Here is a 19973-nt window from a genome sequence, read left to right on the forward strand (position 1 = left end):
CATGTAAGAAGTTGTTATATCGTATTGTTTAGGAAATGATGACAAAAAAAGAAATTTGTTCATGTTCAGTACAAATGCAACCATCCTTTTTATTTTTCCAAATATTTTCGATCTGTGGTTGGTTGAATCCACAAATGTGGAACCCATGGATATGGAGTGTTCACTGTATTTCCCTGTCTTAAGATCTGAGTTGTACAGTTTAGAGGTCAATTTTCATGCCAAAAAGCAGGACATAAATAAAGGAAAACATACAAGTGTTGGTAAACGCACTTGGTGGTATCTGGTCCCTGAAATCTTTGGCCTTGACTTGTCGGTTATCAAGAAGCTTAAGATGCCAGCATGGCCAACATGGTGAAACCCCATCTCTACTAAAAATATAAAAATCAGCCAGATGTGGTGGCACTTGCCTGTAATCCCAGCTATGCAGGAGCCTAGGGCAGGGCAATCACTTGAACCTGGGAGGCATAGGTTGCAGTGAGTCGAGATCACACCACTGCACTCCAGCCTGGGCAACAGAGTGAGACTCCATTTCAAAAAAAAAAAAAAGAAACTTGAGATGATAAAAATGACACATTTAGAAAAAACAGAACAAAAAAATTTCTTAAAATAAAACCCAGTGATGTTCATCACTGGGTAAGCAAAATATGATCTGACCCTACAATACAATATTATTCAGCCATGAATATGAAGCAGGTTCTAATACATGCTACCACTTGGATAAAGCTTGAGAACATTCTGCTAAGTGAAAGACGCCAGACACAAATGTCACATATTATATGATTTTGTGTATACGAAATGCCCAGGATAGGTAAATGTGCAGAGACAGACTGTAGATTGATGGTTGCCAGGGGCTGGGAAGAAGGGGGAAACGGTGATCAACTGCTTAATGCATATCGGCTTCCTTTTGGGGTGATGAAAATGTTTCAGAACTAGGTAGAGGTTGGTGGTTACTCAGCATGGTGAATGCACTAAATACGATTGAATTGTTTACTTAAAAATGGTTTACTCAGCAGGGTGCAGTGGCTCATGCCTGTAATCCCAGCACTTTGGGAGGCCAAGGCGGGTGGATCACCTGAGGCCAGGAGTTCAAGACCAGCCTGGCAACATGGTGAAACCCTGTCTCTACTAATAATACAAAATTAGCTGGGCGTGGTGGCAGGCGCCTGTAATCCCAGCTACTCAGGAAGCTGAGGCAGGATAATCACTTGAACCCAGGAGGTGGAGGTTTGAGTGAGCAGAGATCGTGCCGCTGCACTCCAGCCTGGGTAACAGGAGAGAAACTCTATCTCAAAAAAACAAAAAAAGGTTCACTTTATGTTCTATCAATTTGCTTCAATTCTTTTTGCCTCAATTAAAAAAAAATGTTTTAAAAGGAACTACCTAGGAGTAAGAAGGAGATGTAAATATAATTTTGCTGACAGTTAAACCTATTCAATAATAATGATGTTTTTGCATTTTGAAAAATTGATGAAACAAAACCCAGTGATACACAGGCAGCCCTCGTGGTTCTGAGCGAGCTGCGGGGACTCCTGCAGCCCCGCCAGGGAGCACTGACGGATGACGCACCTGACAGCTTTCCTGTCTGTTTCTCTGATAGAGGTGGAGAAAACCCGGTGCCAGCATGAGCGAGAACACATTCTCGGGGCAGCGGGGGCGGCGGACCCACAGCGACCCATTCCTCCAGGGCTGTTCGTTCCTGAGTGCGATGCGCACGGGCACTACGCGCCCACCCAGTGCCACGGCAGCACCGGCTACTGCTGGTGCGTGGATCGCGACGGCCGCGAGGTGGAGGGCACCAGGACCAGGCCCGGGATGACGCCCCCGTGTAAGTGGGTGCAGGCCGTGCTTGGGCGTGTGCCTAAGAAGGACCTCGGGGACCAGAATTGCTGAACACGCACTTGGCTCTTCTGCTGCGCTAAAGCTTGAACTGTTCCACTGGCTCCAGCCCCACCCCCTCCCTCTGCACCCCTCTTGCCTCTCACCCCGCTCCTCCCCATGCTTCCTCTCCTCCTCACACTCTCTGTCCTCTTACCCTCTTCTTTCTCTTTCCCCATCCAACACACACACATGTGTAGGGTGTAAATACCCAGTGGGGCCTGCCACAGCAGTACCCTTAATGGTAGCAGAGCGGCTGTGTGTGCTCCGGGCCTCCCAGAGGAACTCTTTGCCGAGGGAGGCTGGAGGTGGAATATTCCTGCTCTGGGATATGGCAGGGACGGTGGGGACCAACCTGAACGTCTTCCCCAGGGCTCGTGTCCTAGGCAGTGGGACCTGTTCAGACCCTTGCAACCCTTGCCTCCTTCAATCGTGCCCTAGGGCCTTTAGCTACTTGGGTTGATTTTTCAATCCAAGGAGCAAACAGCCACAAAGCTTTCTGCGTGAGCTGGTTTTAAGACCATCACCGGAGGCAGTGGGAAGTTGCTGTCCTAGGGGCCAGGGGCCCTGTGTGAGGCCCAGCCTGGTGGCTGTGTGACTCTGGACAGACACCTTCCCCAGCCTCAGCGTCCTCAGTCTCAGCCTAAGACATGAGGCAGAATAACCCTGAGAGTGATTCCCAGCTCTAAAATTCTGCTTCTGTTGCAAATGTAGAAACTGGTTATTGTCACAAATTATCAAAAACCAATATAATAAATCTTTGAATCTCCACTCACAATTTAGCTAAAAATCATAGATTGATCTCCTATCAGATATTTCCCCAAAGCTGCTAATAAACAGTAAAACAATTACTCAGAAACTTCACTCATTCACGCAGCCAACATTCACTGAGGGGCAGTGCTGTGGTGGGTGCTAGGATATCCAGAGGAAAGTCACGGTGCTGGGCGCCCAAGAAGCGGAAAGGACGGTGAATAAACAGGCACAGTGTAGGGAGATGAGCTTTAGGAGAGGGTGGACAGCGACCAGGGAGCCGAGGAGGAATCCTGGCTTGTGTGGGGCGATGGGCTCATGGGTGAGGCTTTCCAGAAGCAACACTACGTGAGCCACGTTTCTAAGCCTGCGTATTGGTCGTGAGGGCAACGAGGAGCCTGGGATGGGTTTGGAGCAGGTGCCCATGTGAAGCAGGGTTTAGGTTTAGAGTATCACTGGCTGGGGGTAGAAGCTGAGAGGCAGGCATGACAGTCCCTGGCAGGGGGGAGGTGAAGGCTGTTGCACTAATGATGAATCCAGGTGAGAAACGGATGGATTTCAGAGATATGAAAGAGGTCATCCAGATTGGTTTATGTCACCGATTGGGTGTAATAGGCAAGACAGACAAGAGAAAGTGACCTTGGGGACAACCTTGTCCAGCTCTCACTGTAGAGAGCAGGAGACCAGGCCCTGGAAGATGCATGCCCTGTGCACACAGCGAGTGAGTGGGCGGGGCCCGGACAGGGCTCAGGTCTCCAGACACCCCGATCAGCCCTCTTAGCCCTCCTTACTCTGCAGCACAGCTGTGTGTCCCTCCTGGGACATTGTCTTGTCAAGTGAATCAAGGAGCTGGCCAGGGTTTGAGGTCAGCAGATGAAAAGGCAAGCCTGACTCTGAGGGAAAAGGAGCCCCTGGCCATGATTTTGTTCTTGAAAGCCCATAAACATCATGCTCTTGCTTGTCAGGCCCCAGTCTGTCCATCCCTGTGGCACCGGGACAGAGTGCACTGCATGGGGCAAGCTCATTCTGATAGGCTCCTCCAGCATGAAAAAGCTCAATAGCTTGCACTAGAGCATGGCTCCCTGTGGGCAGGGAGTTCAGGGATGCTGTTTTTGCTGTTGTGCTATCACTGGTGCTGCCGGTGCTGCTGGTGCTGCTGGTGCTGCTCTTACTTGCTTCACTCCTCTAGCACCAGTGCCCAAAGCAGAGCATACTGTAGCCAAGCTTTTCTATTACAAGGGAGGCCGGCCGGGCACGGTGGCTCACACCTGTAATCCCAGCACTTTGGGAGACCTAGGTGAGCAGATCACTTGAGGTCAGGAGTTTGAAACAAGCCTGGCTAACATGGTGAAACCCTGTCTCTACTAAAAACACAAAAATTAACTGGGTATGATGGTGCGTGGCTGTAATCCCAGCTACTCAGGAGGCTGAGGCACAAGAATCGCTTGAATCAGGCAGGCAGAGGTTGCACTGAGCCGAGATTGCACCACTGCACTCCAGCCTGAGTGACAGAGCAAGACTCCATCTCAAAAAAAAAAAAAAAAAAAAAAAAAAGAGGGAGGCCAAGCCTTTTTTTTCACATGACCTTTAACGCTTTGTATTACCTTCTTCATCAGTGCCCTTTGACTGAGGGCTTTCTTCTGGTGCTTTCAGCTATAAAATGGGCAATGTGTGGCTGTGGCAGTTTGTGGTGCCATGAAGGTGATATGACCTGATGTGTGGGTGTGTGTATGTGTGTGCATGCTGCGTATGTGTGGGGGTGTGTGTGTGCATTTGTGGGTTTCTGGTGCACACGGGCCTCGCTCACTGACCCCCTCTGCCATGCAGGCCTGAGTACAGTGGCTCCCCCGATTCACCAAGGACCCGCAGTGCCTACCGCCGTGATCCCCTTGCCCCCCGGGACCCATTTACTCTTTGCCCAGACCGGGAAGATTGAGCGCCTGCCCCTGGAGGGAAATACCATGAGGAAGACAGAAGCAAAGGCATTCCTTCATGTCCCGGTGAGTGCTGGCTGATTGCACCTGGTGACGGCTCCTGCTTCAGTGACCTGGAGAAACAAGCAGGACGAGGTCAGACCAGAACCCCAGGCTCAACCCCTGGAACCATGGGTGCTCATTCCATGTGGGCCCAGGTGACCATCTCTAGATGGGGCCACTGTATTGCTGAGCTGCCCATGAGGCTCACAGTAAGATGGGCACAGATGTGGGAAGGCCTTCCAGAGCTACCCCTTGGTGGTGGCTTCACGCTAATTTCGTACCTTGTTCGTGTGCATCTGCTGGCTTGATCTTTCCATTCCTGCCAAATTCATGGTGATTCATCTTTCAGCAGCTGCTCAATTCGAGAGCCTCATATCTGCCCTGAGGTAGCAACAAGCATTGGAGTTTTTAGAGGCTTTCAAAGCTTCAGGATGCATTTTGTGATTTAGGGACTTCTTTTCCCATTAGATAGAGGTTGGGCAATTCAGAAAAGTCATTCTGTTTTATCTGATCCTGACTCCTGCCAAGAAACCAAACCTGAGACCTGCAGGCTTCCACTACAAGGCTGAGTCAGAGTTGTTGGAGCAGTGGGAGGGGCTATGAGGGTCCCATGAGGAGTGAAGGAGAGGGAGGGTCTGAGATCATTGGCGCTTGTAAAAGAAAGTCCAGCAGAAAGCCCTATCATTCCTCACTGGGGGCACAAAGTCTGCTTGAAAATTCTTGGTAAAGATGCTACTTGGGCCATCTTGTCTGCCACAGGCCCAGCTTCCAGTTTTTCTTCTCTTCCTCCTTTCTCTACCCATTGTGTTTTCTTCTTTTTCTACTTACTCTTCCTGAATTGATCTCCACTTCATAGATGCCACACATAGCCACATCCCTTCTTTGGGACCAGGGAGGAAATATCAGCAAAAAAGTATCCAAAATAAAAATACTTCTCAAAAGCCTCTTGCAAAGAAGTCTTTATGAGATTCATGTCCTTTTCCTACACAAAGCCCTCAGATGGGTTCCCTCTTCACTCAGAATAAAATCCAGTCCTTTGCATGGCCCTCAAAGCCGTATAGGATCTGGCCTCTTGTTCTCTCTCCCACCCTGTTCCCTACCACTCTCACCTCACTCACTGACTTCAACCCTCTGGCCCTCTGGCTGGTCTTTGAACACACCAGGCACATCTCTGTCTCAGGGCCTTTGCACTTGCAGTTCCCCCGCCTGACAATTGCACAGTTCACTGCCTTACTTCATGCAAATTTCTGCCAAAGCATCATCTCTCAGAGAGGCCTGTCCTGATCCCCCTGTCCAGACAGCAGCCACCACTGCTCTCTAGCTCTTTATGCTGCTTTGTGTTTCATCAGAGCTCTTGGCACTATGTGATGCATTAAATACCCATATTTGTGTTGTGTATCTGACATGTATCTTTCTATTAAAATATCAGCACCACAAGAGAGGAACTGTTCATTTCTTTCATGGAGGTGTTGGTTTCATGTAGTATTTCTAGACTCAAAACTGTGCTTGGCATATAGGAAGCACTCAAAAAAATATTTGCCAAACAAATGCATACATGATCATTGTATTCATCTATTGCCTTGCTGAACATGTAAACCCCTTGAAGATCATCTGTGTCATTTCCATCTCCAGCACATGCTCTCAGGTAATAGGAATGGGTTAAATTCCCTGTGAAAGACAGTCTTTCCCAAGACCAAGGGGAGAGGCTAAATGTCATGTGAGGCAATAAAAAGCAGATAATTTACAGCCTGGGCAACAGGGAGAAACCCCATCTCTACTAAAAATACAAAAATTACCTGGGCATGGTGGTGCATGCCTGTAATTCCAGCTACTTGGGAGGCTGAGGCACAAGAATTGCTTGAACCTGGGAGGCAGAGGTTGCAGTGAGCTGAGATCCTAGGCAACAGAACGAGATTCTTGTCTCAAAAAAACAAAACAAAACAAAACAAAACAAAACAAAACCCCAGATAATTATTTAACTGGGATAGGTGGAAGGGGGAATGCTGAAATAACAGGATAAACATTCACCATCTTTTGGAAAACTGTTTAAAGTGGTATTAAGTATATAAACAATGTTATGCAACTATCACCTCCATTCATCTGCAGAACTTTCTCATCATCCCAAACTGAAGCTATTAAACAATACCTCCCATTCTTCCTCCACCCATGTCCTAGCCCCTGGCAGCCACCATTCTACTTACTGTCCCTATACATTTGACTTTTCTGAGTACCTCCTAGAAGCAGAATCATACAGTATTTGTCATTTGTGTCTGGCATATTTCACTTAGCACGATGTCCTCAGGTTCATCCATACTGTAGCATGTGTCAGAATTTCTTTTTTAAGACTGAAAAACATCGCATTGTATGGATGCCATATTTTGTTTATTTATTCATCTATCAGCAGTTGCTTCCACCTTCTGGCTTTTGCAAATAATGCTGCTATGAACACAGGTATACAAATATCTGTTCAAGTCCCTGCTTTAACTTCTTTTCGATATATACACCAAAGTGGAATTGCTGGATCATACGGTAATTCTGTATTTAATTTTTTGAGGAACAACCATACTGTTTTCCACAGTGGTTGTACCATTTTACATACCCACCAGCAGAGCACAAGGGTTTAAATTCCTCCATATCCTTACCAAAACTTGTTGGCTGTTTTTGTTTTTTAATGATAGCCGTTGTAACGGGTGTGAAGTGGTTTTGATTTGCATTTTCCTAATAATTTATAACATTGAACATCTTTTCACATACTTAATGGCCACTTGTATATCTTCTTTGGAGAAATGTCTACTTAAATCCTTTTGTCTGTTTTTTGATTTGTTCTTTTGTTGTTGTTGAGTTGTGGGAATTCTTTATATATTCTGGATATTAACTCTTTAAAAGATACATGATTTGCAATATTTTCTCACATTCCATGGTTGTCTTTTCAGTCTCTTGATTATGTCCTATGATGCACAGAAATTTTTAATTTTGATGTAGTCCAATTTACCTATTTTTTCTTTTGTTGCCTGTGCTTTTGGTATCATATCCAAGAAATTGTTGCCAAATCCAATGTCATGAGGCTTTCCCCCTGGTTTTCGTCTAAGAGTTTTATAAGTTTGCTCTTACATTTAGGTCTTTGATTCATTTTGAGTAAATTTTTGTATGTGGTGTGAGGTAAGGGTCACTGTCCTTTTTGACTTGATCCCTTGAGGAGGAAGTAAGTGCTCATCCTCCTGATTTTCCCAGTAAAAGATCATCCTGGTCCACCACTTCCTTGTTCCTGAGACCTTCCCTGCTGAGTCCTTCCCTGGCTTCGTAATGCCTAATATTGTGACCACAACCAAGCACCCACTCCCAGTGTTTCTTGTAACTGAACAATTCAGTGTTTACAGGCTATTGATAGAATCAAACCTCACCACATGCTGAGATCATACAGCCCGGCAGCTTCTTCCTGAGCCTCTCATGGGCAGCATCCAAAGAAAGGAACTCCTCACTGTCTGATCAAGGGAAAAGTTTGTGCTTCTATTTTGTTTTTGAGTTTTTATTTTGAAGTAATCAGAGCCACAGGAAGTTGGAAAGGTATACAGAGAGGTCCTGTGTACCTTTCACCTGGTTTCTCCCAATGGCTAAATTTTACAGAAGTATGAATCCCTATTGTTTTAAAATATTTTAATTTGCAAAAGATCTCGACAAGGCTTTGCCAAATCAACCTATAGGCAGATGACTTGTTTTGAGCTGGTTGCTTTAAATAATTTAAGTAACTCAGTGTTCTTTCTAGGTTGGAGTCTTGTCTAAATATCACCATAGTTCTTCACACATAATGAGCACCTAATAAATACTCGTTAATGAGTTACTGGCAGGTAATTGATTTGCCTCTTCTGAGGAGAGGCTGGCTTACTCAGAGCTAACTGTCAGTGGCTTTTCAAACCGAAATATAGCCCAGTAGGTTTTCACGAAACTCAAATCACATGTAAAACGTTACTCAACTTCACTTCCTCTGGTCCTTTTCTGTCTCACTTTTGTAAGAACCAATGTGTGGAAAAGGACGCTGGGCATGTTTGCTGAAGGAAATGTTTTCTTTCCTTAATGCTGTGGAGGGCCAGAGAAGTTGATGAGCATGTTTGCTGAAGGAAATGTTCTCTTTCCTTAGTACCACGGAAGGCCAGAGAAGTTGATGGGCCTGGGATGCTGTGAAGGAGGTACCCATAGTTGGGGCCTGAGCATTTGGTTGCGATGGTTTGGGAGAGTGAATATCTTAAAAGTGCACAGCATTGTCTGGGCACACTGGCTTACGTCTATAATCTCAGGACTTTGGGAGGCCCAGGCAGGTGGATCAGTTGAGCCCAGGAGTTCGAGACCAGCCTGGGCAACATAGTGAGACCTTATCTCTACAAAAAATAGAAAAATTAACTAGGTGTGGTGGCACATGTCTGTAGTCCCAGCTACAATTTAAGTGTATATTGTTTACATTTAACCTTATCTATCCCTTCATTTATTTGGATCTTTTATAGTTTCATGCTGCAATATTGTATAGTATTCAGTGTGGAATCTTGCATATTTAAAAATATTTATCCTTACATATTTTCTGTTTTTTTGATACTGTCACAATTATTAAGGTTTATTTTCTATATTTTGCTAGTATATAGAAAAACAATTTTGTATCAACTTTGTATCTTGCACCCTTGCTAGATTCCCTTATTGGTTATAGTAGTTTTTTAGATTCCGCATGACTTTCTACATAAATAACCATATTATCTTAGAATAGAGTAATTTTACTTCTGCAATATGTATGCCTTTTATTTCTTTTTCTTTGTCACCTTCAAGTAGGCAAAGATTTCTTAGTATTCAAAAAGCATTACCCATAAAAGGAAAAAATAATAAATTAGACTTACTAAACATTAAAAACTTTTGCTCTTCCAAACACTATTACGAAAATGAAAGAGCAAACTACATACTGAGAAGAAATAATAGGTGGGTGCAGTGGCTGGTGCTGGTAATCCCAGCACTTTGGGAGGCTGAGTCACATGGTTTGCTTGAGCCAGGAGTTTGAGACCAGAGTGGGCAAGACAGTGAGACTCTGTTTCTACAAAAAAATTTAAGAAATTAGTGAGGCATGGTGGCACATGCCTATAGTCCCAGCTACTCGAGAGACTGAGGGCGAGGATCACTTGAGTTCAGGAGGTTGAGGCTGCAGTGAGCAGTAATCATGCCACTACACTCCAGCCTGGGCAACAGAGACCCTGTCTCAAAAAATACATATTTATGCATGTATACCCACACACACACACAAATTCCTACACATATAGATGTGCATATATATGTATGTGACAAGAGTTTTATCTGAAATATATGAACAACTCCTACAACTCAATGATAAAAATGTTTAAATAGACAAAACACTTGGCACTTCATAACAAAAGATATCCAAATGCCTGTAGGCATGCAAAAAGATTCTCACTATCAGATGCTTGTAGATGGACCATTCTAACCACTGGTCTTCACTTCCAGGCTAAAGTCATCATTGGATTGGCCTTTGACTGTGTGGACAAGATGGTTTACTGGACGGACATCACTGAGCCTTCCATCGGGAGAGCCAGTCTGCATGGCGGAGAGCCAACCACCATCATTAGGCAAGGTAAGCAAGCAAACATCATTTTTCCTTTTTGGTTTTACTTGTAGCAGCCCAGTGGCCACGTATGCCAGAGAAGAACAGCAAATGAAGCTGAACTTTCACAAACATTTCTCAGTCTGTTGTTGCATTACTGTGATAAAGTACATAAAGTTTAGGCACAACCTGCTTTTCAGTGTTCAACCTCAATTCCTCAACAGAGCAAATTCCTCATTAAGGATGCCAAGTTCAACCAACGACTCTGCGCATTGTTTTTCATGCCTACATTCAACAAATCAAGACTATTTTACATGGGTATGATTTATCTAGTTCAACGACCATTACAACAAAAATCCAAGGACCTCTAAAAATTCCACTGTGCTGAAATGGTCAAGTATTACACGTTGCTTGATTCAGTGACTCATCAACTGACTTGGGAATATTTTTGCTCATATGACATTGTCATGCTGATGATATTTGTTCTGTGGAGTCATCTTGCATTCTCTGCAAAATATTCACATCAAAGATACATCTTTAAAATAGAGCAGCCTCATTTTGTATTTCTTTTTACTTGGCACTGAATGTAGTTTTTTCTATTTTCAGTGGAATGTTTCCCTAACAATTGATATTCTAGACGATTTCCTGTGCCTGTGGAATAACTCCTGAAGCATTTTTTTCCCTTCTTTGTTGCCTTCAGTAGAGATGATGCAGCAGGAATGAAGCTGAGGTTGAATTAACTATGTCTGGCTTTGGACATAGGCCCTGAATCCTTTTCTGGAAGCCAACAGGCTATTTAAATCATGTCTTCTAGTTTTCACACTTTGGTTTAGTGAAAAACAGTTTGAAAAAGCCTATCTCTCTGTGTTAAACATGTTTTTGTTATTCTCTACGATTTCATTTTAAAACCCAGTGGAAGAGGGGAATAGGTCATTGTTTGCTATTTCCTGTTGCTTTTGGAGCTTGTAGTCATCCAAGAACGCTGTAAGCACAGTAAGAAACATTCCAAGCAAAAGCCTACTTACTGTGAAAACACAGAATTCAACCAAAATATGATCTTTGTAGAAGAAAGATCACTGGGAATAATTTTCTTTTTTTTAAGAGAGAAAGAAGCTTCCAGTTATCTCCTTAGCATGGTACAGGTTGGTGCTTGCCTAGTGAGTAAGAGTGACAGTTAGATATCATTTTCTTTTCTTCCTTATTTCATAACAGCCCGGATCCCAGGTTTTTCTTTCTTTCCTTAAGTTATGGTCCCAACCAAGTATCTTTAAAAAGTATCATATCTTTGAGGTAAGCAGTAAGGAATACTTCCTCAGACTGCACATTGAAGGATAAGATTTTCCAGACCTTTCCCTTGGAAGAGTAGCTCATAAAGAAGTATTTTGAGTTGAGGGAGAGGGGGATTGGTTGCTTTTGGGTTTGAGATCGGGACCAGGGCTGGTTCTAAGGAGACGATATGCATGGAACTTCCTCCAGGTGCCTCGCAGAGATACTCTCACAGAGCAGCCTGTTTTCTTTGCGTATATCTGAGTGGCTCTTGTCTCTCACACAGGATGTGCTCGTTCCAAATATACTCCAGAATAACTTATTCTGGTTCTATCTGAAAGCCAGAAGGGACCTTTGGAGGTCAGTCTTACTGTCCCTGTTCGTCTAGGGACATGAGAAATATTTTAGTACTTTATAAATCTCTACTTTGGGTTTAGATAATAAAGACTTTGTTTAAGTGGTGTTTCTAATTTTCAATAAACTTCCTCTGGTGGGCTTTCTTTCTGGGGGCTCTGATGTGTTCAGCATCCAAGGTCACCATCATATTAGGGCTCTGGCGAAGGCTAATGCAAAGGGGGCTGAGGGTCTGTATTGCTTGCATATTGACAAAAGAACCCAGTATTGGAGCCAGGCGCGGTGGCTCATGTCTGTAATCCCAACACTTTGGGAGGCCGAGGCGATGGATCACTTGAGGTCAGGAGTTTGAGACCAGCCTGGCCAACATGGTGAAACCCTGTCTCTACTAAAAATACAAAAATTAGCCGGGCATGGTGGGGCGCACCTGTAATCCCAGCTACTCGGGAGGCTGAGGTAGAAGAATCATTTGAACCTGGGAGGTAGAGGTTTGCAGTGAGCCGAGATCGTGCCACTGCACTTCAGCCTGGGCAACAGAATGAGACTCTGTCTCAAAACAAAACAAAACAAAACAAAAAAGGAACACAGTATTGGAATGGTTTCCTCATAGCCCAGATCCCTCAGGTAGGGTAGCCCCTTCTCCTTCCTGCTTATACTCCAGTCATACTAAGTGACCTTCACTCCTTCAATCAGTAGAAGGGAAAGATAGCCTAAGTGATATCAATAAAGCACAAATGGCTATTATTAATTTTAAAAAACTGTATAATAAAACACCAATGCAATCTTGAGCTTCCAGTAAAGTTAGATGGGTGCTGAGGGTTTGCAGGGAAGGTTCATGTTACCCGGTGGCAACTCCTGGCTTGAAAATCAGTTACTATAACCCAGTAAAGACTGGGGTGTTATTTGTAATCACTGACACCCTTCTTTGTACTCCTTATGCTTGTATGAAAGTAATAACAGCTATGGTTTCTTGAAAGTATTATTTCTGTGAAATGACCTTTATCCCCCATAATTAATGAACAAGATAGAACTATTTTTCCATTCCCCATCTTAAGATCTTCCACTGCCTCCCCTCTGCCTAAGCTCTAAGTTCATTAACATGTCATCCTACCTTCATCTCTGACCACTCCCCCACCCTCATGGTCTCCAACCACATATAATGACATCCTGTTCACTTCAAGCCACCGTCCAGCCTTCCTTTATACCTATGTGCCAGTCCCGCTACCTAAAAAGCTCTCATCCAGGATCTTTGTCTGACCAACTGCTATTGGTCCTTCAGGTGCCAGCTTCCAGCAATGTCACCTCCCCTAGGAACCCCTCCCTGGTCTCCCCAGGCTGGGGTTCCTCCTGCAGCCTCCCATGGGACCTGGAACTCAGTCTCAACTGTGGTTGGCTGTGGGCTCATGGAAAACTGGGCCTCGGCTTAGTCATTGTTACTGTCCTGGTTCCCAGTGTGCTGCATGATGGATATCCACAGAGTGAGTAAATGGCATTTTTGAATTTGTCACTTTGAGTGTTGTTTATCTTATAAACAACAGGCATTTCACATTCTCATTTGGTTTCTCAAAGTGCAGGGATTGGACACCACGTGAAGTAACATTGAGTATTCAGAAAAACCTTATCTCACCTGCTTAGAAAACAAAACAAAACAACAATTAGAGGAGCTCTGTGTTTACTTCTAGATCTTGGAAGTCCAGAAGGCATTGCTGTTGATCACCTTGGCCGCAACATCTTCTGGACAGACTCTAACCTGGATCGAATAGAAGTGGCGAAGCTGGATGGCACGCAGCGCCGGGTACTCTTTGAGACCGACCTGGTGAATCCCAGAGGCATTGTAACGGATTCCGTGAGAGGGTATCTTTGTGTAAATATGTGTGTGCATCTCTTTGATTTGCATCTGCCCTTTTAGAGATTCTCAGATGTGAGGCTTTAACTCCAGCATTGCTCTCCTGAAATCAAAAAGTACAGGACAAAAGAGTCTACGGTTGGTGACTTGTAGATATCCATGGTACAATGCCAGAACATGTATTACAGTGTGGACTTGATACCATGTCCCACTTTCAAATCTTTTGCTAAGAGACTTTACAAGTTGGCATGCTCAGAAATTGGATATTTTCCATATGGCTTCAATGTGGATCAACACTTAGGTTGTATCAACTCCAGAAGAGTAGCAGGGCGGCATAGATGGACCCCTGAGGCTGCTTCCTGGGGCAGACCCAGCCTGAACACGCTGGAGACCCCTTCCTGTGGGTTTCTTTGGCACATCCATGCTTTCTCTTCCTACTTATTGCAGGGTCTACCTGTTACACAACAGGCTTTTAGCTCCTCGGCACTGATTCTTTCCCTTTGAGACCACATCTCTTATTCTGTGGCCACTCAGCCACCTCCTTGAAGGCAGCCCCTGCCAACATCTGCTTCGTGCCCTAGTCTGGTCCCCTGGGTCTGCTGTGCTGTCCTCCATGTGGGCCCCATACAGGGAATTCCATGTATTTATGCCAGCTGTAAACTTTTACTTTGTTTTCTTTTGCTAACAGCTTCATTGAAATATAATATGTCAGTTACGTTAAAGGGAACCAAATTTGTTAGTAACAGAATCACCAAATTGAAGTGAGGAACCAAATCCAAGTGTCCTTGCAAAAGAAAATGTGTTTTGTCACCTCTAGATCCTTTCAGGCGTTGTTTTCATGTCTGCCAATCACTTCATGTAATTCTTTTCAAGTGCTTTTCATAAACTTTTTCTCATGCATCCTTATTATTTCTTTTCCTCTTTCCGCTGCTTTTCCTCCTCCAGGAACCTTTACTGGACAGACTGGAACAGAGATAACCCCAAGATTGAAACTTCCTACATGGATGGCACGAACCGGAGGATCCTGGTGCAGGATGACCTGGGCTTGCCCAATGGACTGACCTTCGACGCGTTCTCATCTCAGCTCTGCTGGGTGGATGCAGGTGATGGAAAGCTGGACACTGTCCAGGGCGGGTCTCAATCTCCTGTCAGGGGTGGGCAAACTAGGGCCCTGAGGCCAAATCTAACCAGCCACCTGTTTTTATATAACCCAGAAGCTATGAATGAGTTTTACATTTTTAACTGGTACATTAAATGTATACTGGTGCAAAATTGTATAGATACCTGTGAACTGTCCTTGGTTTTCCCTCTTGGCCTGCAAAACCTGAAATAATTTACTGTCTGGTGCTTTAAGAAAAAGTTGGCCACCCTCATGTTGTAAGTGGCACTGCACAGAGCCTAGAGTCACCCTGATACTGATAAGCAATTCACGACTTACATTACTCTGCCCTGGCTCGTGCCTCCCCAGCAGAAGCAACACAGGAGGAAGAGACACAACTTCCCAGTTTTTAAGAGCAAGCCCCATGTGTTCTCTGGGATTTGTCATTGTAATGCTTAATTCCTCCCACTCTTGCCCTTATTATTCTTGTTTTTTCGGCACAAAGGGGCCATTTCTTGCATGAACGATGAATGACTTGTTTCCACTCCACACAGGCACCAATCGGGCGGAATGCCTGAACCCTAGTCAGCCCAGCAGACGCAAGGTTCTCGAAGGGCTCCAGTATCCTTTCGCTGTGACGAGCTACGGGAAGAATCTGTATTACACAGACTGGAAGATGTACGTCAGCTGTAGCCGTGGGGGCTGCGTGGGGGCTGCTTGGGCCTGCACCTCCACCCACTGTCTCTGGGAGGCCAGGCCCTTCCCGTCTGGCCTCTTGGCTTGACTTTTGAGCCTCCAGAAATGTCCCCTCTAGGGATGTCTCCTCTCCCTCATCCTTCTGGCTGTGAGGAGCCAAGAGAGGAGCGTGAAGAAGGAGGGAGGACGAGGCCCTAGAGTACAGGAGGTGCCATTTATCATCCAGATGCTCCTGACTGTGTGGTTTCAAGTCTTCAAACCTGGACTTCCTCAGCACGGCTGCTCTTTCCCCAGGAGCTGGCCCAGGGTCACATGGCCAGTGGGCTCCATGTCCACTTCATGTCCCTGCTTCATTATAGTTGTCAAACTGCAATATTCCCACGGCCTCTTCTTGACCACCCCTTCCTGCCAAAGGAGGGATTCAGCTAAGAAGACAACTGGCCAGAGGCGTCTGTCTAGAAAGCTCATTTCCTGCCTGGGATTTAGAGTGGAGGGAAGACCTAGCTGGTCTTTATCCTTTTGTAAAAAGCCAGAGAAATGCAGGCTTGGCCCACCCCAGGAGAAAGAAGGGATGTCTAGGAAGCAAGCCCATCATGTCTGTTCATGGCCTCCAGTTTATCCTTAAAATGACAAGAGGCTGCCTTGTAGATACAAGTTCAAGCCATCAGATGTGTTTTCACCTTCTGCCCTTTGGTACTTTGTAGGAATTCCGTGCTTGCTCTCGATCTTGCAATTTCCAAGGAGACGGATGCTTTCCAACCCCACAAGCAGACCCGGCTGTATGGCATCACCACGGCCCTGTCTCAGTGTCCCCAAGGTAACTCTCCTGTGCCGTTACTGTTGGGGTACTGGGGGCACCTGGAGGCTCAGAGCCCACACTCTGGCTGCTACCCGTATGGCCACTAGTAGCCTTGATTATGCTGTAAGAGAGATCCAGTCCTTTGCATCCAGGGTCTTCATTAGAAGGTGGACCAGTTAAATAAACAGAAAATATTAGGTCATGAAGTTGTCAGGATGAGGAAAAACATTGAGTTTTGGGCTGGATATAAAAGTATAGGGTCCTCAGGTTCCAAATAGTCATGTTAGGATATTACAATGTTAGGATCTCTGCTGCTTTAAAAGTCCATCCATTTGGCCTAACAGCAATAACAATAATTAATAAGAAGAATTGCAAACATATGTGCGGCACTTACTGTGAGCTATGAACTTTACGTATACCAATTCACTTAGAGTTCTAAATATTTTGTATTCATTAGTTCATGTAATCCTCATAGCAACCCTATGAGGTAGGTACTATTACTATGTTCATTTCATAAATAAGCAAACTGAAGCAACTTGCTCCAAGTCATGCAGCTCACAGAGGCGAGTCCAGGCATCCTGGCCCTGGAGTCTGTGCTATGCTGCCTCTTGAAGGCCTCTCCCCTCACCCACTTTCCTTCTCAGCTTCCCTCATCTTCTCCTGTCAGTGTGAAGCTGGGAGTGCAAGCTACATAAAAAGAACTTCTCACTTTAAAATTCCAACTCCATGTTATAATCGGAGCTGGAGAACTTCCCCTGAGATCTGTTTAATAGCCTTAGTAGAAAATCTGCATAACCCCCAAGTTGGGAATCAGTGTTTGTGTCTGTCTGGTTTAATACTGATAAAACAAACAATGGATCAGCTCAGCTGATTGCCTAGCACAGTGTCCCCACTCTCCTGAAGTCTCCCTAGCATGGCTTCAAGGAAACCAAAATTGGGATCACACACAAGAAAGAGCCCACTGTCTTAACTGGCTATGGAGTCAAGTCAGGGAGAGGGCTACTGAACTGATTTCTGCCTTTTCCAGGCCATAACTACTGCTCAGTGAATAATGGCGGCTGCACCCACCTCTGCTTGGCCACCCCAGGGAGCAGGACCTGCCGTTGCCCTGACAACACCCTGGGAGTTGACTGTATCGAACGGAAATGAAGACAAGAGTGCCTTATTTCCTTTCCAAGTATTTCACAGCAACACTCTACTTGAAGCAACTTGGTCCAGATTGAAAAGTGTCCTCTGGCTGAGTGGCCACTAGGCCCAGACCCAGCCCAGCCTGAGCCCCAACAACTTTTTCCTCATTGTTCCCCAAAACATGCACCCTGGACTTCTCTAATAGAAAAGTCTCCACCCCTACACAAGGACAGAACCTTCTACCCCTACCCCAACCCTCAGACAGACTTATACATCCCTGAGTGAGGATTACATGCCCATTCAGTGTCCTAGGACCTTTTCCCAATACTAGCCCCCAGTGGTGAACAGAACCTCCCAAATTTGAGTTGCACCCTTCCCTGTGGCCTTATGAGCTCAGCCTCGCTTTGAGGTACCCACCATCCTGTCAGCTCCTTGACATATGAGCCAGGGCCTGACTAGGAAAAGTTGGGAGTTAAGGAGGGAATTAGCATTCCTTAATATTTTGTTTTGGTGCTCTGAATTTCTTCTTTATTACAGTCCTATATTTTTACTCCTCAGTTCCTCACCATCATCATCTTATCTAAGACCCCCATTATAATGTTCACACTCTGCTTTTTGATCAAAACCTACCCTGTCCTAGAGATATATGGGCATTTGGTGGATGATAATAAACAGCCCCTCCCAGATAGAATGTCAATATTTGAGCAGTAGGATATTGGCATTTGTTAGTTAAAGGCTTAAATCAAAAGAATGTCCAATGGTAGGAATTTCAAGGTGTAGTCAGATATTTGAGAATAGGGGATTGTTTTGATGTGCCTTAAATTATACCAAAGATTACTAATTATTCCTCTTTGCCCAAAATACTTGCATCCAAGGTTCTAGTCTCTGTTGCTGTGTTGGTTTTCAGTCCCACTGCTGGCACCAATGTCCCTCCTTTTCATGGAGACCTATTTGAGGCACAGGATGGGGCTGGCACCAGATGATTTCCCACCACAGTCCCTCACCTCTGGCCTCCACACTAGAGAACCAATTTACACTCAACAATGACCTCACCCCTCCTTGGTTTCTCCCTCTATCTGTGGCCATTGTTGGATGTATTCTCATCTAACAACACAATCTGGAAAGACTGAATCGAATATTTATACTAGTGGTTCATATCCTTTATTGCTCAATGATCTAATTAAAAGGATCATTGCCACATTTCATATTTATATTTCTACAATTTGTTTAGAAAACATCTCCTGACCATATCAGTAGCTGGTGTTATCTTTTTATCAACTGCTTCCCAGAGTCCTAAAACAATACAAATTTTGGATTGAAAAGTTCAGCATAAGGAGTTTGAGTGAGTAAAGGATGGGATAAAGAAGTCAAGAAGATTCAATGAAAAGTATCACAAAAAAGAGTTTGATCAACAAGAGAAATAAAAAAGCCCAAGAGGAAATGGGAGGGGAAGGAATTTAAGAACAGCAATAAGTAAAACTCTTAAGTAACTCCAGAAAGAAAATGGTACATTTTGCCAAAGACCACTTATACTTGAGAACATGGAAGAATTTGCCTGATCCTCTCTTTGGGGAAGAGAGTCTCTCCTCTTTTCCTCAAACCCCGTTACCCTCAGCCTCTCCACCCCACCTTCTCCTGACTTTGTCCTCACTTGCTTCTGCAGTACATTGGAACCTGAATTGAAATAAAGTCTTCCCTTGAATAATTGGAGTTTGTCTTGAGAGGCAAATGTAGCCCCAAGAATCACAAGATTCAAGGACCATGTAGGTCTTTTACACATAGCCCAACTCCATAAATCAGTCTCGCTTTCTTTTTGTATTTATCGTTTCATATTAAACCCTCTATATCAAATGTTCATCATGATTTTGTATGATTTTTATAACTATTTTATTCATTTTATTAGATTTATTCTAAAATTTTTAAATGGTAAATTCTTAAACTGTGGAAACCACTAAAGGTGCTTATTAACTGTTCTCCCAGATTTGTACAAGTATTGGAAGATTCCTTGAGTTTACAGCTGTACAAATAGTGTGGAAAATAAATTTTTTTTGTTAAAAAGAAAATCTTCCTTTATCTTTTTTGAATGAAGAGATTTAATGTTGGGAGGCTGATTCACAATAGACAGACAGACAACCACTTAATAATCTGCAAAACCTGTGGAACCCAGAAGCTCTTATCCCAGTATTATAAGAGCTAGTGTGTTTCTCAACCACAAAAAAACTTAGGGGTTGTACTTTACTTACAAATGAGTAGGCTGGGTGCAGTGTCTCATACCTGTAATCCCAACACTTTGGGAGGCCAAGGTGGGTGAATCACTTGAGGCCAGGAGTTTGAGACCAGTTTGGGCAATACAGGGAGACTCCATCTCTACAAAACATCAAAAAAAAAAAAAAAAAAAAAAAAAAAAAAAAAAAGCTGGGCATAGTGGCACACACCTGTCGTCCCAGATACTCAGGAGGCCGAGGTGGGAGGATTGTTTGAATCTGGGAGGCTGAGGCTGCAGTGAGCTATGATTGTGCCACTGCACTCCAACCTGGGCAACAGAGTGAGACCCTATCTCAAAAATGTAAAAAATAAAATAAAAAATAAATTAT

The 19973-nt window shown here is 44.4% G+C and overlaps 1 protein-coding gene and 1 long non-coding RNA gene across 2 annotated transcripts in view; one reads left to right on the forward strand and one right to left on the reverse strand.

Moving 5' to 3' along the window:
• Nucleotides 1-19442, forward strand: part of NID1 (nidogen 1) — a 95112-nt gene extending 75670 nt beyond the window's left edge. The window contains exons 13-20 of the mRNA XM_015126951.3: nt 1598-1825; nt 4453-4625; nt 10095-10221; nt 13494-13665; nt 14603-14760; nt 15311-15434; nt 16157-16269; nt 17279-19442. Of these exons, the coding sequence (XP_014982437.3) occupies nt 1598-1825; nt 4453-4625; nt 10095-10221; nt 13494-13665; nt 14603-14760; nt 15311-15434; nt 16157-16269; nt 17279-17400 (1217 nt within the window). The 3' untranslated portion in view covers nt 17401-19442. The remainder of the gene's footprint in view (nt 1-1597; nt 1826-4452; nt 4626-10094; nt 10222-13493; nt 13666-14602; nt 14761-15310; nt 15435-16156; nt 16270-17278) is intronic.
• Nucleotides 4537-6521, reverse strand: LOC114678804 (uncharacterized). Its single transcript, XR_003730348.2, has 3 exons — nt 6398-6521; nt 4883-4982; nt 4537-4672 (listed from the first exon to the last, which is right to left on the reverse strand). It is a non-coding gene; the product is annotated as an uncharacterized LOC114678804 (long non-coding RNA).
• Nucleotides 19443-19973: the final 531 nt, after the last annotated feature.

This window comes from Macaca mulatta, chromosome 1, assembly GCF_049350105.2.
Source record: "Macaca mulatta isolate MMU2019108-1 chromosome 1, T2T-MMU8v2.0, whole genome shotgun sequence".
NCBI lineage: Eukaryota > Metazoa > Chordata > Mammalia > Primates > Cercopithecidae > Macaca > Macaca mulatta.